Source organism: Pyxicephalus adspersus, chromosome 7 (assembly GCF_032062135.1).
Source record: "Pyxicephalus adspersus chromosome 7, UCB_Pads_2.0, whole genome shotgun sequence".
Classification (NCBI taxonomy): domain Eukaryota; kingdom Metazoa; phylum Chordata; class Amphibia; order Anura; family Pyxicephalidae; genus Pyxicephalus; species Pyxicephalus adspersus.
Window position 1 is genome coordinate 30,483,073 of NC_092864.1, and position 27,717 is coordinate 30,510,789.

At 39.8% G+C, this 27,717-nt stretch overlaps 1 protein-coding gene across 7 annotated transcripts in view; it reads right to left on the minus strand.

Moving 5' to 3' along the window:
* TNS1 (tensin 1) overlaps window positions 1-27,717 on the minus strand; it is a 271,239-nt gene that overhangs the window by 13,746 nt on the left and 229,776 nt on the right. For 5 of the 7 annotated variants that reach the window (XM_072417966.1, XM_072417971.1, XM_072417967.1 and 2 more), the window contains 5 exons: window positions 25,903-27,627; window positions 20,000-20,089; window positions 12,217-12,410; window positions 11,705-11,780; window positions 9,628-9,723 (listed from right to left, as the gene is read on the minus strand). In XM_072417966.1, coding sequence (XP_072274067.1) covers window positions 9,628-9,723; window positions 11,705-11,780; window positions 12,217-12,410; window positions 20,000-20,089; window positions 25,903-27,627 — 2,181 coding nt within the window. The remainder of the gene's footprint in view (window positions 1-9,627; window positions 9,724-11,704; window positions 11,781-12,216; window positions 12,411-19,999; window positions 20,090-25,902; window positions 27,628-27,717) is intronic. The other 2 variants (XM_072417968.1, XM_072417970.1) reach the window with 2 other exon arrangements.

The following is a 27,717-nucleotide window of genomic DNA, read 5'->3' on the forward strand; positions in this document are numbered from 1 at the left end:
ATCATGTAACTGTCAGAGTAAATGAAGAAACTGTAATGAAAGATGGTAATTGTCAGAAAATAATAGCAGGCAACAGGCAAACATGCAAATACAAAGTGGCAATTGTTATGTTCATACATTTTAGTATTATCAAGGAATAGGACAATGTTGCAACGGCGTTGTTATAGACTATTTTCCGCATCACTAAAGAGCACCCCCTGATAAAAAAGGGCTATCAAAATGAGCACAAAATATAGTAGCAGGTCATGTTCATGCTGCAGGCATTTTATTTTAAAATCCAACCTGGAAGCTTGAAATGACTCTTTACCTTGAACCTAAAGACTAAAACTGCAGCAAAATAGTAAGAATTCTGTATCCCATATTTTTGGTTTCTGTAAATCCCCCATCTTTCCACCCAGACCCAGGAAACTCCCTTCTTCACCGTAAGAGAGAAATGTATCATGTAAGAGCTATTGTCATTACTGCAATGTAGGAACAATGGCCCTCAAATGTTACTGGATTCCTTGGCTATATTTTTCTCCTTTTTTATTATTTTTTCTGGAGAAAATGACAGCCGAGGAATCCAGTGACATTTGATGAGAAAAAACCAATTACTTTTCTGATCTTTAAAAGAGTTGTCATCATTAGCAAAACAGAATCCTTGTGTGTTTCACACAATAAAACCCATTATTTGGTGGTAAAATAATTTATTAGTAGTAACCATCACTGTTACATAAAAGTATTAAAGTGCACTCCATGCAGGAAGACAACCATGGACAGAGGTCATTTGTATTCACTGCATTAAAACTGGAAACACAAAGGTTTTATTGATGTCCATGAATAGCCACAAATTTTGTTTTGGGATAAGTGTTTAATACTTATGATTTATTCTTTATTCTCATGACCAATGTCAACAGGACCAAACAAAACCTTTTAGGGGACTTTTTAGGCAGCACAAAAAAAACAGTTTTATGACACTTCATTTAAGATTAATAATAAAAAGTATTTCTTTTATTTTTAATATTCAAAACACATAAAACAACAGATCTTCATCCTACATATATGATAAACAGTCAAAATTTTAACATATAGAATCAAATTATATGTGTAAACAAAGATGAATGCCCCTGTGAGGCCCTACCCTCTCAATAGTCTTGTTAAAATACCTGATTTATGAGTAGATTATTTGAGATCTATGTGTATTTCTTGATATAGGAAAGTTCTCTAAAACTCCTGATGAACAGAATTTAATTGTCACAAAACGCACTGAGAACAGAGAACAAGATTATTAGTGTCAAATATTTGTACGGCCTAAACAGGTTTTGTTTGGTATTGTTGATTTATTTGGGATGTGGCAGTGTCCATAATTTAGACACCATTTAATAAGATGTATATTTTTCTTTGTCAACAGGGCCAAAAATCCAAATTTGAATGTTGTCATTTGAATCAGGAAAAAAAAGGTGGACAAGGGAAACCTGTTCCACTGACAGTTGCTTATGAAAAGATTCTCATTCATTTTGGGCAGATTCCTTACAGTGCTTTCTGTGCCACAAATCTGCCAGGGGTTATAACTCTTCCGCACCTTTTCCAAGACTAATAAAAATAGTAATTTGGCTCTACAATCACTTTAATAAGGCAAAGAGTAATAAGCAATCACAGCGTCCAATCATCTTATAATGCTGTGAGGTATTAAATTACCCCCAGCAGCCTGTATGTGAAGCTTGGTGTGGCAGTGTTGGGATTGCCACCGTCTGCCGTGACATTTCCCAAAGAATGAACAACAGATTAATTGATTTCCACCTCTCTCACAAGTACTTTCTCACAGGGACAAAAGGGAAGATGAGGAATCCGCAGAGTCTGCCATGAATAGTTAATTCTCCCTTTATACACAAGTTAGATCTATTCATGCTTCAATGGCTCCCTCTTTCTCGCTGTCCTACTTTCATCCCTGTGCCCTTTACACTCTTTCCTACTCCTGCTCCCAACTCAGTACTCAGCTCACGGATGGATTAATTATATTAATACACAGTTATATAAAAATAATAATAAATAATAAAAATTAGGTTTTATTACAGGGGATAATGTTTTTCTATGTACAACTGGCTGTTCAGTGCACTATATTGGCAAACCAACTGACCATCTCACCTTCTATATCAGTCATTATCAAGCAGTGTTCTATAGAACCACAGAATTCCTTCAGTGTTTGCTATGGGTACCTCAAACTGTGGCTGATTGACCTTCCAATGGATGATGCCTGCGTCACCTTTTTTGGAGCCAGCACAACTTGGTAGAGACAGCTGCAAAACTATCCACTACAGATGAGCATTCTTCTATAGGCCCCCAATTTTAGAGGCTTTTTTCCATTGACCCCTTAGGGGTGTTAGTGGACATTCCCAAGACCTGAAAACTCCTTAAATGTAGAAAGGTTGAGAATAGATATTCTATTTACCCAAAAGTAAATAGACATATCCAAATTATTGAGTTCAGTTGTTTCTGGTTGTTTCTAGTATTAAGGTTAGAAAGATGTGCACTTTTGTTGTTGCACTGATTGTTGTGTGTTATATTTTCAGCATGACTATTCCCCAGTGTACAAAGCCATCTCCAAAAACACATTGGTTTATGGGTTTGGTGTGAAGGAACTTGAGTGGCTTGAACAAAGCCCTGACCTCAACAATACTGATTATTTGACATAAATTAGAAAAACTTTTGTAATCCAGTTCTTCCCATCCAAACATTACTACCTAACCTCATAAATGTTCTTCTGGCTCAATGGGCAAAAAAATTAACTGCAACTTAGCGGAAAGCTTTCTCAAAGCCTGGAGGGGATGTTATAGAAGGGCAAATCCATACCAATGGCTAAAGTTTTAGAACAGGATGTTTAGAAGTTTGCATAGGTGTGATGGTCAGGTGTCCACAGATGTTTGGCCAAATCACATACTATAATTCCATAACTCTCACTTTTGTGACTCCAAACATTTCTTTATGGGGGTAGTGATGCATTTTAACCAACATAAGCTGGACAGCTTCACCAGAATACTGAATGGGGGCACCACTTACTATGAAGAGGACCCAGTGAGGGCATTTTCAGAAGACAATTAACTAAGTAGAGCCACACAGTGAGAATCATCTGCATGGGGAGTAAGATAAGTATGTATCTAGGTGGGCGTCACCCAAGGGTTTCATTAAAGAAAAATATTATACAATGTATATTGAATACCAAGTATCTACTGGTATACATAATGTACTACTGTATATATAACTGTCTACATTCTACATGTAGTTTTAAATTTTACCCATAGTTCATTGTTATTATTCTGTCTGGAAGCTTTGGTTGGAGAGTAGTGACTGTCTATATGATCAAAAATCCTTATAAATCTAAATAAATGATAACAAGCTTTACCTTGATATATATTCCTAGCAACTTGTTCTTTTCAAAGGACTATTATCTGCTGCAATGTGAACTTATACTTTGCTGAGTATTCCAAGTCTAGAAATTGTAAGCTTAACCCACCACATTCATTCACTAATCTCGATATCTTACAAGATGGGTGAGAATGGAACGCCCAGTCCCTTTGTTTGGCCCTGTGTGAGGGATCGTGGGAGTAGGGAGCCTCCTTTTCTTGTAGGAAGTTAAACATTCCGACATAGCCTGGTCCCTCTGGAACTTGTGACACCATTCCCTAATCAGCTGATGTATTTGCCTACAAACACAATGGGAGAAATTCACAGCCAGAATTCAGCCCATACAAAAGGGAGATGTCAGCTGGGTGGCATAGCGATCTTGTCTGTCTCCACTGCGGTGCAGCTGTCACAGAAGGTCAAACATTCAACTTGGAATGAAGTGCCAGAAAAGGGTCAGGTTCAAGAAGATTGTGTAAAATGGGAAACTCAAAGAACTCTGGCACTGATTGAACAGTGCACGGCACCTGTGTGTCTCCAAGTCCCATGTTTTGATGTCTTGTCTGCCTTCACTTAAATTGACCACATAAAATAATCTTAGTTCACGTTTAAGAAACGTACAAGGATTTTTGATGAATTTCGCAAACTTTTGAAAAATATTATGTACTCCCTTTTGGTATTTTAAATAAAGAGTTGAAACAAAATCAGGTGCAAATTAAATATTTCACCAGCAGTATTAGTAAATCAATCAATGTATCTATTATTTCTCGGCTTTAAGTGGCCACAGTGAAGCCAGAAATCAACCAGAATCTCCAAATTAGCAATATTTATTCATTTCCATTTTTCACTATCTTCATTTGGAGTCAAATTGCTGTGGGCTGTTTAATCAAATCCTTTAAAGATGGGTAGAGTTACACTTTAGCACTCCCATGCTGGACCACACTATAATTGTATACACATTCTAATAAATAAAATTAATGGCGTGGGATGGTTGTGTGTTTTGGAGCTAACCCTACACTTTCCACCCCCTTCTGTAGTGCATGTCTAGAACAATGACTTAAAACACTCTGTTCAGTCTCTTATGAGGAAGGATTGACTGTCGGTGATTGCTCATCATGATCCAGGCTAACGTCAGCTTTTCACAATCTATTTTTAGCAACTAGCGACTAATAGCCGTGATTTCACTGTACAATGTGTTCTGCTCATGTCTAAATACCTCAGACGTCGTCTGTTTACATCCCAGACTTAGCCAAGCCAGATCCCCCCACATGATGGCCATATTTGGGAATGTATATTGTAGCCTTTTGATAAATGTGCAAAGCTTGTGTGCACGGTTGGACGGGTCCGCCATATTGCGCTGCTGTAGATTATCAATTTACATGGTCGTTGTGTGCTGCAGCTTTTTTAGTTTCTGTAAAGTGTAAGCAGGGGTGGGGATTTTATGCAGTAAAGTGAACCTGTGGTTTCCTTTAAGGCCATAACCTGCAGAATGCTATACTTTTAATTGCTTCCTCTGCTTCTCATTCACTGCCTAACATGAGAAGAAAAAGCTCTGCATGCATTGGATTTGATATAAGTGAGAGCTTACACAGGGTTATGCTCTTCTCCCATGCAATGACACTGGGGTTTCAGCAACTGAATCCCCCTCACACTCATAACACATGCCAGATAAATGGATTTACTACAATTCTTCTGCCATGGGTCAGGCAGTGGCTGCTTCTATCCCTCAGATTTGTAATAGTTTTTGGAGAGGGAGATGTGCAACATAGAGTTATGTAACAGGAGACTGCAAATCCACACACAATCACTGTAAAATGCCTGCAGAATTTTGCACTGATGTTGGCATGAATCACCTAACTTCTTCTATCCCCAGCGGTAAATTTTACTGGACTAGCCTCAGTCATCACACTTCCAGTAACGCCATAAGGAAGTCATTGAGTAAGAGTTGTGCCAATAGGGCCATATTGAAAATTTATTTAATATTTTAATATTGAGAAAACATTTTACTGTCCAGAAAAAAAGAAGCTAGCTCATAATTCAACTTACTAGCAGCAGCGCAAAATTCAAATATTCTTGAGCAACTAAATAGACCAAAAAACAAATCCCCAAGCTATGTAAATTATGTATGTAAATTTCAATGCGGTTATGAAAAACTTAACAAGACATAATGAAGTCAGTTGAGCAGAACAAACCAACTTACCATCTTCATATTCAATATAAGTCTCAAACTCTGATGTTGGAAGGAAGAGACAGAACAGAAATTCATACAAAGAACAGTGATACAGTACAAATAAGAATTTCAGAGCGTGTCACCAGTTACAGAAACACGAAAAGTCACATAAAGAAGATAAAGCATTGTACATATCTGACAATCAGCATACAAAGGGGAGCTGGAAAACTCTGACATTTAATGTAATATTTTCATTGTGCTGACGACAAACAATTAGCTTCAGTAAGTTTCCATTTGCCTGGTCCCCCAGCAAAGAACCGTTCATGAACACGGAATGAAAGAACAAGCCGGTGTGGTTATTGCAAAGTGCAGCAAAACAAAGCAACCAATGAGAAATTGTTCCCGCTATGGTAAACTAAAATCAGATTGGTTGCTAGGAGGTATGGAAGTTTGCACATCAACAATGTGCTGCATTGTTAAGTAATCTAAAATTTGGGATGCTGCTTATACCAAATTTTAATCCATCCTGTGTGTGCTGCTCAACTCATTATTCCAGTTCAATTCCATGGAGTTCATAGGTTTTTTCCATGTGGTTTGCCTCCTGCTGATTCATATTCCTACACATTCCAAAAACATATTGATTGAATATCTGCCTATAGAATGCTCTGTACTTTTTGAAAAAGTTGCTAAGTGAAATTACCTTCACAGCATAAGGGTCATAACCGTCTCCTCCAGGCAGAAGATGCCAGTAGTATCCCCAATTGCTGGAAAATGTCTTGGCATCCTTGAGGGCCGGTTCAATCAGGTAACACAAATTTTTATTTTTGAGGTATTTAATAATTACCATGCTTTGCATTGGGAACATTGCATGGGATGCCAAGACAATGCACATTAGGTGTCATGATGTCCTACACACAACATGCATTGTGCTGGCTAGGTTTGTTTGGGCTGTCATTGCAATTAAAAAATGAATGGCTCTGCAATGCATTGTGTTTATTGTTATGCCACAATAAAAAGGAAAAACTTATGTAGATGGGCATCTATTACCTGTGTTTGAAGTGCATTTCAGACTTGCATCTATAAATTCCAAATTGAGTTAAGGTTGTTGCATTTCACCTGCTTTGAAGTTTGCGGCTCTTTAATCACCATTAAGTCCTGTTGAGTTGCATTTGCACTGCAGCCAAAGCAGATCAAATAGAGCCATTTGCTTTGCTATGTTTGTAAATGTAGGTATTGGGCCAGCTCTGTGGTCAAATCCAAAGGGCATCAAATGACACCCATCTACGTGAGACAGCCTCACTGTTTTTCTAAAGGCTTCAGCAGGACACAAGTGAAGGTTGGAGCAGATGCAACACTGTGTACCAAGACACGACACTGAAGACCTCCCAGACCGAAAGACAAAGCCATTGCAGAGGGCAATCTGACATGTGAGGTGGAGGTGCCCAGCAGGCTGCAAGACCCCTGCCATCAAGTAATTACCCACATGCTTAAAATTCTGTATTGTTTAACAGATTAATTGATTGTTGGCAGCCAGCTAGATGTTGGAGCGGACGGTGTCCCGTTTTATGGCAATGATAATATATCTCTGTTTCCTCAACTCGCAGATCACCAGTATAGGATAAAAAGAGGAATGGTTGTTTGTAGGGTCACTTCACGAAGGTTTTACAGCTCATCTATTACATATCAAAAGATTTTACTGGTAAACATAGAGGGCATTGAGCACAGGAACCCACCATATAACATTGTTGGGACTGTCATGTTCTGGACTTGGCTCTCCATCTGTTGGGCACCTGTAGTATGGAGGGATGACTGCCTGTAGGGTTACATAAATGGGCTTTTACAGAATACCTGACGCATATCGGAACATTTTACTGCACGTATGAAATACAGAATTTAATGTGCACTGGTGCAAAACACACAGTCCACAAGCTTTTTGTGTGCGGCTACTGTGTCCTCAGCTGAATCCCCCACTGGTTAGTCGCCTGTGGTATACAATGCCATTTATCTCAAAAATTGGATTTTTATTCCATGGATTGGTATTTGACCCCATATATACATCTCACCACATAGGTTGGTATTTTGCCTCATGGATCTGTATTTTACCAAATGGTTCAGGAGGTTGAATGTAATCAAACAAATATTACTAATAGTATGTTAGTTCCCATAACAATTGATAGTTTTTTTTTTCAGGCCTGAACTAGGAGCAGGACTGCTGGAGAAACAAAGATTCCAGCAGCTCTAGGTGCTCTTCCTGGATTCTCAGCCAGCCCAGAATCCTTTGCAACATCTGGTAAGTTTATTGGGCTGAACAGAGCTGTGTATCTGCAGCTGGAAAACATGCGTTGCTTGCATCTGCTGCGAAACTAACGACACCCCCACACTGGGGCCTTCCTGCCGAAGAGCTGCGGGGTCACCGCACGTTCCACAGGGAGAACACGCGTGCTGGAAAGGGGTTTTGGTTTCCTGTGAGATCCTCCAGAGTCCCCGTGGCACACATGATTGTCTTCACTTCCCTAAAAACTTGAACAATCTGAGCTTTGATATTCCTACAGCATTCCAACAGAACGGGTCAGACTTTCCAAGGCAGGGAGCCAGGGGCCGGTGTGAGAAAAGATTTAAAAGCGACATCAGTGAAGATTCACCATTGGCTCAGGATGACTTACTTGCCTAGCTGCCCATAAATTAGGTAAATGAAGTTGGCCAAAAATTATTTTAAAAAAAATATTGCTATTACCTTTTATGAATTTGATTGTTTAAAACTATTCTCTACTTTAACCTAAATATAAAAATGGCTGTACATGGATATACCAACTTTGGCAGTTTTGGCAGCCATGATGGCTCATTTACACCTATGTTCTGCTAGGAGAACCTGTCACCCTTTTTAATTATTCAATCATTTTGCAGGCTGTTCTATGGAGGATTTATATTACCCCTTAGTAGGTTCCATTTGTTTTGTCTGAAGATGACTCTTGGGACAGAAAGCAATAATCAGAACTCATGCTGATACCTTGCACTATCTTCCAGCTCCTAATTGACCTTAAATCATCATGCATTGTTGTCTGAATTGGACCTGAAACTTTTAATTAAAATGTAGGTTTAAAAAATACTCATTCTGGTATCCTACTTTAGATATGACTTTGGAAAAGACAGTGAAGATATCTGTTTCCCTTATTTATAAAAAACAAGTGCGGTATTGTATGAACTTCAGTGCTGGAACGCTTACCAGTCTGCAAAGTGCCCAACAGGTGGCAGTCACTACCCAAGACACGGCAGGCTGCATAGCGAGAGACCAAACGAGCTGTCTATTGGTGAATGTGTACCTACACAGTCATTTTGGTGTCTCCTCCTCTGAGGGTGCCATCTGATACTGTTCGCACTCCCCTAATGGCGCCATTGTCTGTCCATGCATTGCAGAACACTGTACCAGAGCCAAGCAGACATTCTAAGGTTAACATGGTGCCGGTTTTTGGAGAAAACAGGAGCAACCAAAAGAAACATGGGAGAACATAAAAACTGCCTCCTTGGACTGAAATTCAGTGGAACCCCAGTGCGGAAAGCCAAGTGTAGACGTGCATTCACATTCCACAAAAGATTAAGAATTCTTTGCTGTCATCATTGCACAGCTAAAACCCAGGATTTATATATATTTTGTTATCTTAATTTTTGTAGCTCTATTCCACATCAAAGTACATTTAACTGGTTTCAAAATATAAAGAATATATCAGTAGTGAATATGATTAATGGCACAATAAGATTTTACATTAAAATGTCCTGACAAAACTTTTTGGATAAAGCTGGGAAGGTTAAACCCCTGTTGTCTTTTCAAATCTATTTCCGTGATGCCCTTAAGAGATTTTCATTTCCTTTCTAGTAAAATATTGTAACCAGAAAAATAAGCAGGGGAAAAGCTTGTTACTTGACAACATAACAGTAACAAGAAAACAGGGGGTCCAATCCTTCCACACTTTATCCAAAACAAGGAAAATAGGCCTTGTCTGGACATACAATTTTAGTTACTGTGTGATGAAATCCAAAAAATCTTTGGGGGCTTGTAATGTGTGTGATGAAAAGGCACTCACCTCCAGATTGCTGCAGCAGAATATCTGCTGGGTTGTGCGGCTTTAACCCCAGTGCAGACAGAGGTGTCTTTGCTAACCCTGGAGGAGATCGTGCAACTAGATGGAAGCAGAAAGAAGGAAGACATCAGAATGATCAAACGGTGCACACTGATAGATGTAACATCTTAAATTTAAACATTCATTTATTGTATCTAATGGGACAGATAAAAAAAAATTGAATTCTGTCTTAGATCCTGGGAGGACTGCTATATAAAAATGGGATGACCTTCTGTCATCCAGAACTTGCCTTCACCCCCTTAAATACCTAGGGAGCCATGTTCTCAAATATACTAATACTCAAGGTGAACCCCAATGTGAGGGTCAGTTCTCACCTTTAATGCACCAAAATGTAAAAAAAGCATTTCTTTCAAAGCAACTGCCAACAACATATCTTTGTAGAGCATGTGAGTTTTCTGCTCTGCTGCCACCATCATGGTAAAAAAGGTGCAGTGTTTTCAGGTAGTGATAATGAGAATCGCAAAAAGAAAAATGCACTGAGAATGAATGCAACAGGCCAGTTTTGGGGGAAGGAACTGAAAAACTGTGTATGGAATGCTGTGCATTTTGGCCCCTCTTTATATTATCTAGGGCCCCATTTTATCCATCCCTGGCGTGCAGTTTGTGCATGCTCTGGGACTACAGACTACTCCATAGGAAGGAGTCTGAGCAGCTAGAAGCTCTTTGGATGCTGCACTTTGTCAGATTCATGTTGTCCTTAATAGGCCAATTGTGGAGAACAGAGAAGAGCTCTGATGATGGATGTTGAATGCGAGAACAAGCTAATTCCAGACATTCTGCTGTTTCCTGACACAATAACTCTGTTATTCAGCCTCAGGAATGTTTCCAGTCCCCACTCAGTGAAAGAGAGAGAGAGATCGGAATATGACATCTCCACCCTCTCTGTCAGAATCAGGGTCTTCCTATCCCTGTTCTGCAATGGCAATTCTGCACAAACACCCAACATCCGCCGATTGCTGGGAAGCTAGAAGTCTCAGCAGGTCTTGGACTCATCAATATAGCAATAATGTCAGATTCTGATTCAAACAAATGTTAACTGTTTATAACACACATTGCTTCAGCTTTAACTATAGGTCATTCAGCTCACAATATGGGAGAACATTCAAGCTGACCCCCATTCCCCAATATTTTTTAACAATGCTAAAATGTAATCATTTGATAGAAAGGTTTCTACTGTATAGCTGTATTTCTAATAAACAGACACTTTAAGGGGCCCCTGTGCATTCTTCTACACAGCAGAACACTGAAGCAAGCATCTTTTATTGATAAAAGAATTCGTTGGTAAGCTTCCAATAAGAATCCCTACCAGATCACCAGCAAAGAAATTCTGGAACAGGATTCACTGACACATCAGGAGGAAATGAAAACGTGATAGAGACGTTGGATCAGGAATAAAAAAAAAAAAAAAGAGTTGGATTTGCAGAATTAGACACCTTAAAACAAGCAAAGCAACTGAAAGCAATTGGGTCCCCCAAAATGCTGAAGCACTACAAATTCAAGCATAACCTATGGCTCCTTGGGTGGGCCTAGCAAAAATGCAGGAAAAGTTGTAATCTTCTGAATTAAAAAAGATTTCGAGAGTCAATCATAAACAATTCATATACATTTGAACATGGAAATGTAGTTTTTAATCTGTTTTTGCAGCTTTTGGTAAAGGAATATCTGGTGGTCTGAACATTGGGGGTTTTACAGACACTTCCTGTTATGGGTTACCACTGTCTGCTGATTGGACTCTTGTGTTGACATTCTGACAGCTCTCCTGACATTACATCCAAAATAGTGAAACCGGGCAGCAGTCTTAGGGCTTTGGATTAACAAAGGAAGGCTTTAATAGGAATATAATGTGCATAAAATGCATAGAATGCACATATAAACCTATAGAAAGATTTGTGTTTGACTGATGGCCGCAAGCTTCCTCCTGATATTTGAACATGAACTTCCATTCATGTCTCTGGTAAAACAGCCTGAGCTTAGATTATTTTTGAATAGTCTGTACATTTAATTGGTGGACTATGCTTACCTGTGGAGGTGGGGCTAATAGCAGCAGGTGGTATTTCCATTTCTTCAAAAGCCTCCTTGTAGCTATGCAGATGAGGCTGCAATACAAATGTATCAAAGTTACAAAATACACACATATTTCACTGCTCACTTGTTACATTTTCAACATACAGCAAAAGGACACTGTGCAAATCTGTTACAATGAAGAATATGTCTACCCCTGCTGGAGTACAAAACATACCCCCCATGTTATAGGGGTGAAGAGAGGAAAAAGGTGTTCTGTAGTCCAACAGGAGGAGAACCCTGACAACACTGACTAGGTCATCAGTGCAGCAGTGACACTGTGTTATCAGCTAAAAAAGGAAGTTGGTAGCCCATTGGATTGTTGGCATATGTACAGATATATTTCTGTATTTGCAGCATTTTAAATAGATAGTGAAATGTAAAATGATTGCAGAATATACAATACATCAAAGCAAGTAAAACTTGCTTTTATTTTGCCTAGTACTGATCTAAAATTATTGGGATAGTTACCTCTTTCGGCCTCCCTCCCGGATTGGCCGCAATCGTGTTGAAAACTTCAGGCGAGACGCAGCGGACAGGGGAGCGCACTTTGCTCGGATTGTATCCGGGTTCTCCAGCATTGTCTTCATATTGTCCTTCACTGGTCGTCCTCCTGCGTGTTAAAGAGCTGATCTCATCCGGGGTTTTGTCCCGGGTTTGTACACCTAGAGAATATAACAGAGAACAAAGTGTGAACAGAATTTGGGGACGTTTCCTGGTTGGTTTAAATACCAAGGATGTTATAACCAATCCAGTGAAAAATCTACAAACCATCAGAGATGCCCTTCTATAAAACACACAGAAAATAATTGTTCATTGTTATATTTTTAATGTACAGTCAGTCATGACCTACTATACCGCTGCTTCACTCTCCTAACAGAGACTATATTTTCTGAAACTGTAATTATTTCCTTATATGGTCACTAAACTTAGAAAGCCACCTCAGAATCTCCTCCTGTGCAATAATGATGAGAGAATACATAGTCCTTCAATATACCTGTGCCTCATTTGTAGAGATTGCCACTATATTGGACTCAAATCCTTTACTCCCTCTGTCCTCACAGTTGTCCTACTTTTTGGTGTAATGTCGGGTCCTCTACATAAAATCTAATATTTACTTGCCAAAAGCTGTGCTCTACACTAAATAGGTCATCCAAACATTACTTCATCTGCTATTTTGAGAAGCAAGTAAAAAAACATTAGTGATAAAAAAAAATTATTGAGTTATTGCTTTTGTACGTTCCTCGTGGGCTGAAAAAACTATAGGGCATGGCAGGGGTGTGTCTTTCGGCTGCACAGTTGTTTGCAGGAAGGTATCCCTTGGCTATTTTAGAAGGTTGGGAGCTTTTATGGGCCTGATTTATGAAAGCTCACCAAGCTGGGTAATTCAGCAAATCTGTAATAGATTTCCTAATTGTTAGCAAATATTTTTAATCCTGAGCCAGATCTAATCCAGTTTTGCTGGAACACCCAGCTTCACTGATGAAAGTGTATCCTCTCCAGCCTTGGAGAGCTTTAATAAATCAGGCCCATTGTGCTTGAGTGGTATTTTCTCTCTGTGTTTGTATGGAGTTGTCAAAATGCATTTTATTCCCTCACAGCCTAAATACATAATGGTACAATATTTTCTAAGTTCATTACATTCTGTGCTTTAAAGGAGTTCCTGCCCCAAAAGGAGGGAAAATCTAACATTCCTTCTGCAGACACTCACACTGGGAAAATGTGTTTTGAAGACAATATACCAGTGTGTTGTCAGGATGTGGGAGGCAACCACAATGCCCCAAGGAAACCCACAGTGGTAAACATACAAAGTGTCAGGTGCCAGGTGCTTGGCAATCATTAAAATCTATGCAATGCTAACACTTGAAACTTGGCCACCATCTGCCTTACATGTAGCCACCATGCCTGCACCCAAACTGACCTGTGTGTGTATGACCAAGGTGGAGGCCCTAAAACATAATTGTACCTACACATATAAATTCAGTACCCCTCTCCAAATACTTAAGTGGCCCCCCTTCCTAGGATGCCCAGATACAGAGATCTGGCCAATGTGTCCTAGCAGCACTCCAATCCACCATAACTACTCTAAACAATAGTAGTGTCATCTACCATCTACCCAAAAAGGCTAGGAGGTAACTGGAACTAGATCAACTCATGGGCCCCAAACACTGTGCCTTGGCTGTTGCTCACATGGATCAAAGATTGTCCCTAGAAATTTAAAAACCAACCAATGGCTTTATAAATTGCCAGATGTAAAATATATTATCATGGACTTTTCAACAGCTAGAATTTTAAAAATTGCAAAAAATCTGGTTGCCACAGTTGAGTGATCTCTACTGGAAGTATCATGAAACTGCCATGGGGATTCCCTGGCTTCAACATTTGCATTCCCTGACCAAGAACAACCATGCATTCTCTGGATATGTTACCTTCACATCAAACAAATTTGTTACAGGAGGTCCCTGCACTTAAATCTTGGTGATGATATATTTCAACTTTGGAAGACTTTCTATGGTGCAGAGGATCCTGCTACAGGCCAGGCCAGTATACAAACAAGGGAATAAAGAGACTCTATAAAGATGAGTGCACATATGTCACACAACTGGAGATGTTTGATTCCCAATGGACATCTGAGAATCAGTTATTTTTAAAGCAGTATTCTCCTCAGAATTTGTTTTAAGCTGGGGAGTGGGCGGGGGTAGAGAGAAGCTGTATGCAGTATTGTAACCCAACTTTTTAGGTTGGGTGAGGGTTGGTATAAGGCTATAAGGAGGGTTTGTGTTGGTGCCGCAGGGAAGGTAATGTTGAAGTTATAACAAAAATGAATGTTGGAGTTACAGGGAAGGCTAGCATTTGGACTACCAGGGTAAGCGTTTGGGGCTCAAAGGGAGTGTTATTTTTAAGGACAACTTAGGATTCACATCTACACAACTACAAGTGCAATGGTGAAACATACCATCGCATGCTTGTTCCAGGTCAGTGACTTATAGATTTGGATCCAAAGACAACCAAATAACTATTACTTTGTTAAAATTCTCTCAGCAATGAAAGCCTCTATATTTCTCTATTACTTCCAACTTTGTAATAGAAGTTCAGAATTTAACTTTATTATCTCTAGAATTTTTTCATTCCATGTGCCTGACGTTCATTTCTATGAATGACACCGGCATGTAGGTCTTGGGCTCAGCATAGACTGTGTCGGCTCAGTGCTTTGAATAATAATGCAGCATTTCAGTGGAATAAATGTCACTCTGGAGGAGTAGTTTAATGCCACAGACAGTGTGAGGCCCTGGGCTTGTGGGGGAATTGCTGTGACTGCTGCTGCATGTGAAATGGAAACATGAGATGAACACGATAAGGTGGAACGGATAAGACAAGATTGTAGCTGTTCTACTGTGTGGACAGGAGACAGGAAATTTATATTATCTAATGTTGACATAAGCTCTTTATAATAGGGGATACTAAAAATATAACTAGGACAACAGAATTTAACACTCTCAGGGATTTCTAGTAGAGCGCCGGGGGGGGGACCAACACCCCAAGGAAACCTTTTAATTCATTTTTTAAATAAAACATGGCTTCTCAAGAGGCTCCATTAGCTAGTAATATTCTTAAATCCATATTCATATTGGCTTACTTTTTTGTACTTCAGCGTAAAGCCTTGCAGAGACATCCGACAGACATCAGAGCTGGGAAATTATCTTTTTTGATAATTTCCAATGACAGATGGACATTTAAGCACTGTACACACAACACTGTTGTGTTCTATGGAGAGGCAAGGGTGGAGGACCAGTGAGCAGGACCAATTGGTCATTCATCAATTTGCCATGGCCAATGAACAACGTTGGTGGACCACTGTTTATATGTCAGATTTTATTGGAGAAAGGCACGACCGGGTAACAATTGTCTGGTGTGTGTAAACAGCTTAAAACTGGAAAGGGAAAAGGCAGCAGCAGGGGGATTCAGTTCAGCTGCACTGCAATATGCTGTCATTCCAACAGGTAAGAAAGAGAAAAGTGAGCAAGGTTATGACCTCATCGGTGTAAATATTCTTCTTTAGTGTCAAATTAGCTGGCCAGGTCCTGACTCTTCACTTCTGCACCACAGTGTGGTCAACCCCAACCCTGCTAATCGGACAGTAAAGTAGCAGCAGAGCATGGACAAGGTCATCCTTCTGCTATTCTATCAGTTCTGGTGTGCTGGAGAATACATGCTTATGCCAAGACCAGTTTAAAATACATCATTGGTGCAGGCCTATATAAACTACCTACTGGTGTTTTCATATTGTATCTACCTGGAGTACAGCTTGGGAAGAATATTCCTGATGGATATAACAATCTACATTCTGAAAAACCCCCATCTCGCGCCTCTGACGAGCAGGGGACAAAAGACGAGGAGGTAGCAAACATCTCTCGTCATCCACAACAAGTCCAAACTAGCCCAAACATTTCTGAAGACGATACACAGCTTTGCAGCCTCCAGATTCTTTATCCGCCAGAGTGTCAGTTCCTAGTCTCTAAAATAAGGACTATTGTTCAGCCGCCAAGAGGGGAGATGGAAACTTGTACACAATCAAAAGATTCTAGTCTGTACAACACCCAGTAGCCAGGCAGAAAGGGGTAAACAGCCCAGGCTGAGCATCAAGCTGTGCAGAGGACTTGCCAACATGTTTATGTTCCAGGGACCCCATCCAAATCTGATGCTAAATAACGGGTCAGCACACACGGCTCTGTCCGGGGTGTCCTACACAGGCATGTCACTTGTTTGTCACATTAGAAGATGTGTCAATAAAATAATACAACACTAAATACCGATCCCTGAAAAGTGTAAAAAGGACAACACTTTATATGGTTAGCTTTGAAAAGAGTGTGGAAGGGTTGGACCTGTACTACTGAACCAGGGTTCCTCCAGGGCTTGCTAGGAGTTCCTTCAGCAATGAGCAATTTGTGCCTCTCAGGTCAGTTTAAGTGTCACCAATTAGCTTTTTGGCTATCTGTAAGGGCGACATTCTTCCCAATGGCCAGCAATGTAAGAGGAATTCTTCCCACTGACCACCACACTAATATACTGTGAGCCGTGCGCATAATTATAGTATGGATTACCTAAAGATCTGAACATTATTTCAAGGGTTCCCCTATGGTATAATGGCTTTTAGGGAGAGTTATGTAAACATAAAAATGCCTTGATAGCAGCATCTGGAGGAGTGAATATACCCAGGCAGGCTGCATTTGCATGCAGAACACCTTAGGCACTACCCACAGGTGATTCTGAGCCTCTATGATTGAAAAAATTTAAACCAAATAATAAAAGGGAAAGGTCAGGGACAGCCAGAATTGGTAGGGAGGGGCTAGATGATGCTGGGCGTCCTCCACCCAGGAAATGAGACAGGCTTAATCTGACTTGCTGCAGCTTCCAGTGCATATTATAAGAAGATCACAGTGTGCAGGGAAATCAGAGCTGGCAAATTCAGTCCAGGAGATTAGCTGGTACAAATGAGCAAAACTGAAGGGGAGGCTGGAGCGAAGATTTAACGAAAGGAAGGCTGGTGAGAAGATTTAAACCTCCTACTCTTTCCAAAACTTAAAAAAGAACAGTTTGGGCATTACATACACATACATATGATTTTTTTTCCATACGTTTCCTGTTAATCAATATATGGCTCTGTTTTGCATACGGATGAGACCTCTGCATGTGTGAATGAAAGTTTTCAAACACATATTTCATTACTGGCATCTGGTACCAATATAGGCTGGCTGACATGATGGAGCCAAATATTTAGGGTTAAGACATTTGGGAGGAAAATTAAGTTTATGTAAAGCCAGGTTTTTTGGATAGAGCGGAGATAAGTGAAGAATATTAGGTTTTATATACTTATTGTTTTCCTGCTAGCTGTATGCCCTCATTTCCGGTCCTAGAGACACAGCGGCAAGTAAGAGAAAGTCTCTCCAAAACCATAAGATATCTCCTCTTACTTACCATTAGAACAGCCATTCTTTTATTTTTTTCATTCCCAGTACCAGAGACCAATAGAAAAGCTAAATTTCCCAGAGGGGATACAAAAAGATAAAAACCTCACAGAGGTGCAACAGTGCCATTCTTTAAAAAAAAAACCTAAAAGAATGGCTATAGATTTATTGTGTATAAATATTACATAATAAATCTATGTGGTGCAGATTACACACAGAGGAGTTTATTTATAAGAAGACAATTAATTTAATTATTTCAAAAAAAATCAAATTCAATAAAAAAATATTTCCCATACATCAGGTTTTCTGATTTTATATATTTACAGTATTCTCCCCAGAATTTTTTAGGCTGCTTGGGAGGAAGCTGTAGGCAGGGGGTGGCCTTTGTATTGTGACCCAACTTTTCAGTAACCACCCAAAAACAGCTGGGTGGTTACTGAAAAGTGCAGGGTGCTGCGCCCAGCTATAAGGGGTTGGGGGCACATTCTGTACACATATAAAAAATGCTACTGGAAACAGATACAAACTATTCCCTGATGGCACCTATCACTAGAAGTTGTGAGCACTCCTATCCTTAGCATGAGATTTTCCTCTGGTTAAATGAAAGAAACCAATTATGAAACAGTAAGGTAGAAACGAGTTGACCATTCTAATTCTGGTTATCAAACATCATAATCATCAAACTCTTATATACAAGTTTGTCATCAGCTGAGTTTTAATCTCCCTTCATTAAGCCACACTTCTTACCTTTAATATCATTATGAACATTTTAGGAGATGCAAAAATGTAACACAACAATAGGAATTCATGTCAACTGAGGAGAAGCATTCATTTCCCAGGCTTTAATAAATAATGACTTCATCTCACTTTCGGTCATGTTAGTGTACAAACCAGTGAATTCCAAAAGACATAAAAAAATGCACAAGATAGCAACTGCCATAAAAGATTTTACATCTCGTGAGATCTGATCGCCAGTCATTGGTTAGAGGCTTCAATTCACACTTTGATCACTCCATGCAACCGACAAAAGCAGAAAGGACAGTTGCAGCAATACCCCAAAAATTATTAGTTGCTTGCATCATTGGTTATCACACACAGCTGCTTTACAGCGCATGGTAAGTCAACATCTACCCGAAGCTCTTTCTGATGCATGAAATAAAGTTAAGTATTATTCAACAATAGATCTGTAAATGGTTCTCATTGCTTGGCTGGTTCCATGACCTCTAAGCAATCTCTTGTGCCCAATAGGACAGTGTTTCTGAACCACAGTTCCTCCAGAGCTTTCCAGAGGTTCCTTGAGCAATGAGCACTTTGTGCCTCTCAGGTCAGTTTAAGTGACAACAATGATCATTTTGGCTATCTGTAGGGTGACATTCTTCCAAATGGCCAGCAATGTAGGAGGAATTCTTCCCACTGACCCACCACACTGTTATACTGTGCGCTTTGGAAATAGTTATTATAGCTGGGGTTCCCTGAAGACCATAAAGTTATTTCAAGTGTTACCCCAAAAGGTGGAGAAACACAGCAATAGGGAACATTCAAATTTTGCATCTTGTGTTGAGTTGAGTCTGATTGTTGTACACAATTGTGTAGAATTATCTTTGGAATGCTTGGATAGACACAGCATTTTATGCATTTACATCTCCAAGAATAAAGCATTTCTTAGGCACAGTGGATGCTTCAGAATATACCATTTTGCTACAGAGGTTCTTCAAGAAACCGGGGAGCTCTTTCAGTGACAGTTTAATGATTTAGAGACCTCAGCTCTTCAATTTCCACAAACAAGGGCTGTGTGAGGGCTGAACCCTTGCATGAAATCAGCAGAGCTAAAATGGACTGATTGCTCTGGGATATAGATGTAGATGCCACCATAGATTCTTACAAAACCAAATAAATTTCAAGTACAACAAAAACTCTAGCCAAGGGGTCCATCTCAGAAAAGCTGATTTTAGATATGGGCTCAGAAATGGCACAGCCATCAGCTTTATTGAAAGTTAATGAGCCGAGCAAATCAACAGTAATGCAGAATTTAGCCCTAAAGATCATTTTATGACTTACAAAGCAACATATTGAACAGTCTATAGTAGTCGTAGGCAATAAATGTAAGGCTTTGTTTCCAGGAACATACAACCTTTGCATGCCAGCAGAACATATTGTCACTCGCAGTTTTGAAAAAGCCATTAAGAGTAGCAATTCACAACACAACTGACTCTAGAAACACTTTGTCACACTGTGTGAAGGTGCAAAATGCCATGCAAAATGGAAAGGAGACAGCGTAGAGGACAAACCAGAGAAAGTGAAGGAGCGTTGACGGTGAAGCTGAGGTGAGTGGGGGGTGTTCATACTTTTACGGATATTCTGAAGTTTGTCGTTGTACTCTGATGGAAGGATGAAGGGGGTGGGACCATGGAGGACAAAGTGACAGACAGAAGGAACAAAAAAAAATACACAAAAGAGCCAAAAAAGGACAAGACGGACAAATGAAAAGGGAAAAAAATGACAGTTAGTTCTTTGCTATTAAAACGAATGAAAAGGTAAAATGATACAAAAGGGAAAAAAACACAAACAACAGAACGATTTATAAAAAACTAAGATAATTAAAAACAGACTGCATTCAAAATTATTATAGCAGGTATGTGATGTTGTTGCAATGCTGTTACATTACGGATTCTTATTTGTTTTCTCACCAATACATTCCTTGTGGTGCACCATAAACCAAAAATGGGATGGGAGGGGCAGAGAAACAAACTAATAAAGGGAATTCCCAAGTAAAACCCCTATAGTTTTACATATTAGAACATAAAAAAAAAAAAAAAAGAAACAGGTCCTTAATTGTTCCTAAAATTAGGTAAATTTAGGCTTGGATAAAACATCACATATTATACTAAGTCATTATTTAGGAAAAGGATAAGCAGACATTTTTCTGTACTTTCACAAAAATGTTCTTGGCCTGAAAAAACATATTTAAGGGTATTGTTTATAAATGCTAACAAGATTCACCCAACTTTACCCAAAAGTCAACACTTATTTTGTCCTGTATTCAATTAGAAAAATGTATGAATGATGGCTAAAGGTTGATTTGCACATTTTCTAATAAAATCTGGTGTGAAATCTTGGTAAAAGTTGAGTGAATTTCAGGTAAAAACATTTATAAACAGATCCCAAAATGTGTATGTGTACCCGTAAGCAGATGTATGGTTGTTGAACTAAACATTTTTGTATTTGACACAAGAAGCTTATATCATTGGAACGTTTCCTCTTCGAGGTAAGAATAGGCGCCGTTTGTCGTAGCCTCCCCAAGCCACATTGAAGCTGGCATTCTCTATTTCCTAAATGCCTACAGGAGTTGTGAATTTTTCAGGAATCCCTCCTACCACAACAAGGTATTTGTTTCAACATACAGAATGCCATATAAAGAAACAAGATCTTGCTGTGGGGATGAATGGATATATTCTGCTGGAATTTCTCATTAAATGACCATGTAAAGTTAGGTGAGGTCAGTGCCCTCATATCCCCCCTTCCAAAAACCACAATATGTACAACAAAAATCTCCCCCAATAAAATCCTAATAGCGGTCAAGTCTCAGTCTAGGCCAGCAGAAGAAGAGAAAAGCTTGTAATGATAAATTGTGGGTCTGGAAATTAAACCCCTAACCCGTAGCTGTCTGTCAACTTAAATTTAGAGTGAAATGTTCATTGGCATAGGGCTGGTATTCATATAAAAGTAGGGGGAAGAAATATGTTCTTCACTTTTTTTGTTTTCTACTTTAAGTTTATTTTTCCATATGATCATTCAAGTTCAAAATGGTTTTGTTCTCTGATAACCAAGCTTTTGATAGTTGAGGATAAAGGTACTGTAATGCCTCTTGAGGCACTATTTCAGGGGAACATGCAGTTTGACCCTTTATAAATATTCCCCTAATAGTTGTGTAACAATGATTTTGTAGCAGATCTGCTCCCATTACCATTTTTTCTTGCTTGCAATTTGTGTGATCTGTTGCTGGGTTTCTGAGGGTTTGTTTTTTTCTCAACATTTGGAGCCATCCATAGAACCTATTAAAGGTCATTGCACATGAGAAAAGGGAAGCTGTGTAGATAAGTATTGTATCAAGCTAAAGCGGCAACTCTGTAACTTGGTACAGATCACCATAGTAAATGATCAGGAATTTAGAGAAGCATTCTTTGTATTCCATGGCCCTAAATAAATGTACCTTTCTAAGTGTATCGGCAAATGTTACATACTAAAAAAAAATGTATATATATAACATCATGGGGCCAGGTTCCCAGTAAAAATTTTTTGCTCATAAGCTACGGATGTGAAATACTGAAATCTTTCCCAAATTACTCGTTTATCATACAACAGAATTTAGATTGCGGAGCTCATGGACTCTCAGAATCCACACTGACAGCTGTAGACTCTCAAACCTTTTTTTTGTTTGTTTGCTTTAGGAGTTGGATAACAATAGATAAAATAACCAACATGTTTTAGGAGTGAACTTCCCTGCCCCTTTATCAGGACCCAAACCTTAAAGATAATTGCATCCATCTGCATTTGCAGTGGTCAGTGGAAGTAATATATTGCAATAAATAGTGACAGTTGTGAGAGAATGTTACAATATTCTAAGTAATAGTTTAAATACTCAAGCAGCTTTTTTAAAGCTGCAGCCAGCACTTCCATTTATTTCTATGTTCAGTACTCTTGGTTGGCAGTGAGGGGTACCTGTCACCTCTAAATACTTTTGAAACCAAATAATCCACTTCAATGGCTATGCAAAACTTCAGTGGCTAGCTCCAAAAACACATCTTATGATTTTCTTTCATTCCTATTGGCCACCTCCTCAGGAGGTTTAGGGTATAATGTACCTACTTAATGTCCTGCACTGTATGAGCTGAATATGATGCTGGAAGAGCAATAAAGCTGGTTGTGGCCAGCTTGAAACCAGACTGGAGTGTGAATTTTCTCCACTTGTACAAGATAACTTCATTTAATGATGTCAAGCGATGGCCAAAACCAGGCAGCTGTCACTGCAATGTCCAAACAGCCTGGGTTGGCAAGTTTATCATTAATTAAAAATTCCATGGGTGGAAGTGGCTTAGAAGTTACATAAACCTTTAGTGACAAACTTATTAGGGAATTAGTCATAAGCTTAATTACTTGTGTTATAGAATGTAGATTGGTTAGGCTTTTTTTTTGCTGTCTATGTCCATGCTGGAGATACTCACCCCTTCTGTTTGTTCTGGTGACCATTGTCCAAAAGTAATAGGAGAGCCAATAGCAGCAACCTAAAACTGTCAATACCTCCTTTCCAATGATCCAGGGCCAGTTTTCCTCCCTATAGCGTTGAAGCACTGTCAGTACAACTGATCAGGAGACAGCTCCTGATTAGGGTTACATTTCAGGCCACAGCAATACACTGCTCTGTGTTTAAGTAACACATTGGTTCTGCCTAGCTCTTACTTGCTACTGCTATAGGACTGTGTCCCCATGTATTTTGGGATTGTAATGTCAGCTTCTAGTGCATTTGGGATCCAATGTACCCACTACCTCCAACTGTGCTCCCAGTCCTTGTGTCATCCCTGACTTCAACATACCCAGGGATTCCTAGTGCACTCCCAGTCCTTGTATCTAACTACCTACTCCTAGTGGATCCCTGTTCACCTCCAATATGTCTCCAAAAAGCCCCCTATATGCTTCCACATAATCTGGATGACAGATGACACAGGAGACATTTGTTGAAACATTTGCAATAGCTAACCTGTAGGTGATTTAACGTTAAAAAAAAGAAGGCATAAAAAGCCCATCTAAAGCTGTCCAAACCCTAAAGTAAACCATAATCCTAATTTTGTTAACTGCAAATCCAAACCAATCATGGCGTAAACAAAGTTCTAGGCGAATTCATCTATACATGTTTGAGAAAGGCATTAGCCATTATTTTGCACAAGAATAGTTTGTATTTCCAGGTTTACTTGTCGTTTAAGCTTGAATTTAATGGTTATATTAGTTGGTTATATTTGCTGTAATGTAACAGACACCGATGTATCCGATTTCACAGTTTCATTTTGGGTGGATGTGTATATATATCCGCTCAGCTTCCTAGCACAAAAAGCATGCGGCTATAGCTAAATACAGAGGCAAAAATTCAACCCCCTCGCATTGTGGAGACTAAAAACTGCTGCTGACCCAATGGATTCCACACATGCCGGATGAAGGGACTCATACAGCTAAGGGACCATTGCTGTACAGTCTAAATTTGTTGATGTTTTCCACCATTTTGTCTCCTGCTGTATGTGTTTGTCATGCAAAAAAACATCACATCTACACTGTAGCAGGAACATAGGAGGGAAAATAGCTAGAAGTAATGTTTTAGAGGACTTACAGTCAGATGTAATGGAAAATATTTGTGAAAATTAGGCTAAAACTACAGATACAACACATATATTAGAGCTGCCTGCCTGCCAAAAGGTTTATACTTCTGTCTATTCAGTCCTGAAATGTATTCACCCATACCACATGGCATAGCCCTGTCTGGCAGGGCGGGAGACATAGCTTTGCTGTCAATTTATTTACAGGTTCCCAATCTATGACTGGACAGTCAAAGGGTAAGGTTGGTAACTTACTCACCTCTAATTCACCCTGTTCTCCCTTACTATCAGCATTTTCCTTGTTTGCACATAAGCACTGCCAGCATAACTGGCTCCTTGTGCTTCCCCTCCATTTTCCAGCCTCGGCTGTGCCATGCAGGTCTTGCAAGAACCTGATACCAGGCAAGATTCATGTCTATACACTGCTTGCATACATATAAAGATGTAATAATAAAAACAGGGCTGTATTAATATTTGTCTGTTATATTTGCCTGGACTTCAGCTTTAAGGACATAATGGCAGCCATTGGGCATAGGAGCCACATACCCTTTTACTCTCAAACATGCATATAATGCAATGAATTTTTTATCAGTCTGAGGACTAAATTAAGGATTGTTTAGTTTATAAATCTGACAACAGATGACGCATAAGCAACATTAATATGGTAAGAGGTTAAAATGGCCTAATTTTTCACAGAATTGTAACTCACTGGGGCTCACATTCCAACGTCTGAAGGAAGGCTTGTCCTTTTGACCATGGCAAACAATCATATGTTCCATTTTATTGAAACAGGAGAGCAGTTTCTCATTAGTCTTTATGGGCTACAAAAGCAGTTTATCCTATAGACACTTGTGAGCTTGTTGGCGGTGGTGTCGTCAATGCAGCGACTGAACTCCGGGTCGTCTGATGGTTACTGCATAATATGTACATTCATGTAATGAGGAATGCAACTGACTGCTGCAAAAACAAGTTCATGGCTGCATAACATAGTTTAAAAGTTTAACATGGTTGTCGACTGGGATGTATAGTGAGTCTGCTACATTGGTTCTTATAGCACAGGTAAGGTTAAATAAGTACTTTAGAAAAGATTATTGTAAGCAGACCTTTTCTAGGGATAAGACTGAACATAAAATGAAAAAAATTTGAAGAGGAATGGTTTCACCCTCCCAGAAAGGAATACTAAAAGTCTCCTATGTTGTAATAGCGAGTATCAAAAGGCCAGCTAACCTTAATGTATAGCCAGGACCCTAAACGTATGAGAAGTTTAGGTTAGTGAGCTGTACACTCATGTGTTCCACCAGAAGTCCAGCGACCAGCTGGGAAGAATGTGAGGTTGGCCACACTCTGTCTGTGGTCAATGGATTCCAAACACAGTCTGTAATGACCACATTTTGTATACCAACCATGCAAATATTTACCCTGGGCACTCAGTTACTATAACAATGTTTGAATGACAAACGAGAATGGTTACTATAAAGTGATGGAGAGGGTTTGTCTAAGGACAAGAAAAAAACAATAGTATGTCTTAACATATTGGTCACCTAAACAGTAAAGGCCACCAATCTTCCACCCAGACAATGTTCACCTTGTTTTGTAATATGTATGTAATAACAGAAAAAAAATACGGCTTTTGGTCAAGGAAATAAAAAAGAAAGATTGCTTCAATAATGCAATGGATTTGACATACAACATGGTGGTCTTTCTGAAAATCAAATTACAGCTAAAGAGCCAGAATTGTTTACACGCCAAAAAGAATATTTTTTTTCCATTTCTGGGTATTTGGGGTATTTAGCCTTTGTTTGTAACAAAAGTAAAGATGTTTTTCTTACCTGCTACTCTGTGAGCGACAAGTCCTTCCATGTTATATTGTTCGTCCTCTGGGACATCTCTGATGGGTTGTTGGGGTGGGGCATTGACGGGGGTGAGGGCCGGGGAAGGTACAGCAGATGACTGTGGGCTTTGCATAAAAGCAGACAATGGTGGGATGTTAGAGGTGGTAGTGGGCGTCCCATAGCTATAACTTCTGACTAAGGTCGATGGAGGTTGTTGGGTTTGATAGCCATATGGGGAATAAGATCCAGAGGAATAGGGCTCCCGGTATTCATTTAGAGGTCTGGCTGTCTCCACTGCCCGTGGCGGTTCATACATTGCAGATGAAAATGATCTTGGAACTTGCTCGATAGGTGTTTGAGGCTGGCTAAATGAAGTAGAAGGAAGGGTGGCAGTTGGTGTTACAGCATATGAATTGCTAGGTCTTTCAGGTGCCACCTGAGAGGAGGGCTGGTAGCTATAGGCTGCCAGAGTGGGTTGGGCTGAGTGTGACCCTGTAATTGGCATCATTCTGTCATCTCTTGGAGCAACAGGAACACTCTGTGACTTGTGCATCTGTGAAAATGAAGGATCAAGGTCCAACATTAGCATATTAAGTGCTTCAATTGACTGTTCAATTTCCTTCTGGGAGGCCAACTTAGGAAATTCGGGGATACTGTGGCTTTGGGAAACAGTCTGAAAAGTGCTTGGTTGCAGATTTGGGCTGCTAAATTGACTCTCAGTTGCAGCATCCTGCTGACGGGAAGGTGGGCGGCTTCCACCCTGTTGCCAAGAGTTTAGACCCCTCTGGACAGCCTCTCTGCTGCTTACGCTTCGGGCTGGTGCTTGGGGTAACTGTGAACTGGGTTCATATGTTGCCGGCTCTGCAGCTGTGAAGGACTGAGAGCGGTACATCCCATTAGGGTCATAATAATATAAGTGCTTTTGTGTCATTGCCGACTGAGGTTGTGCCCAATTGGACATTGCTGGCTGGCTGACTTGGTAGGAAGACAGACCATCCTGGGCAGATACAGATGGCCTCATCTGATTGCCAACATCTTGAGACGGTGGGATGGTTGTGTTTTTTGTGATGTTCTGGTTGTTGTATGGATACACACCATTGATCATTGTTTCCTTACCAAAGTAGCCATGCTTTTGTAGCCTATCTATGCCATTTAGGGTTGTTGGCCCATTGGTTAATGACATGTTTATGGGTGAAGACTCCTGATAGCCAGTCTCACTTACATTGGGGGTACCATCAAAGGAGGACAGGGTGCCCAAGCTGCCAACACTATGTCCATCATGATTGGGCAAGTCATCATCCAAAATATCGGTCTCCCTTTCAGCTGGTGGAGACAGGCTATCTCCATTGACATGAACTTGCGCTGGGACCACGTGCAACATAGCTCCGCTTACAGAAGTTACTGGGTTTAGGTTGTGCATCTGTGCATCAGTGTCTAGTCCAAAGCCACTGAGAAGGCGCTCAAGCTCTTTCTTTTCCTCAGGTGTCAACCCTGGGTTGGATGCTGCATTGGCTACTTGCTCATCAGTTTTGTCTGTTTTTGTGGAAGCAGTTGAATTGCCAGAGTCACTGCTAACAGACAAGGTGTGTTCAATATGATTTGGGGCAGCAGATAGAGGGATGACCCCAGCATTTACTGTGCTCGTGCTCCCGTTTGTTGAGTCTTTTTTCTTAACTTTGGCATACAAACTTCCATCTAAAGGACCTTGAGTGTGTACAACTTCTGCAAAAGAAAAAAAAATATTTATTACATTAGTACACCAACTGATCTCCACAAAGGAACACATTAATATCTGTCTGTCTACAGTTTGGT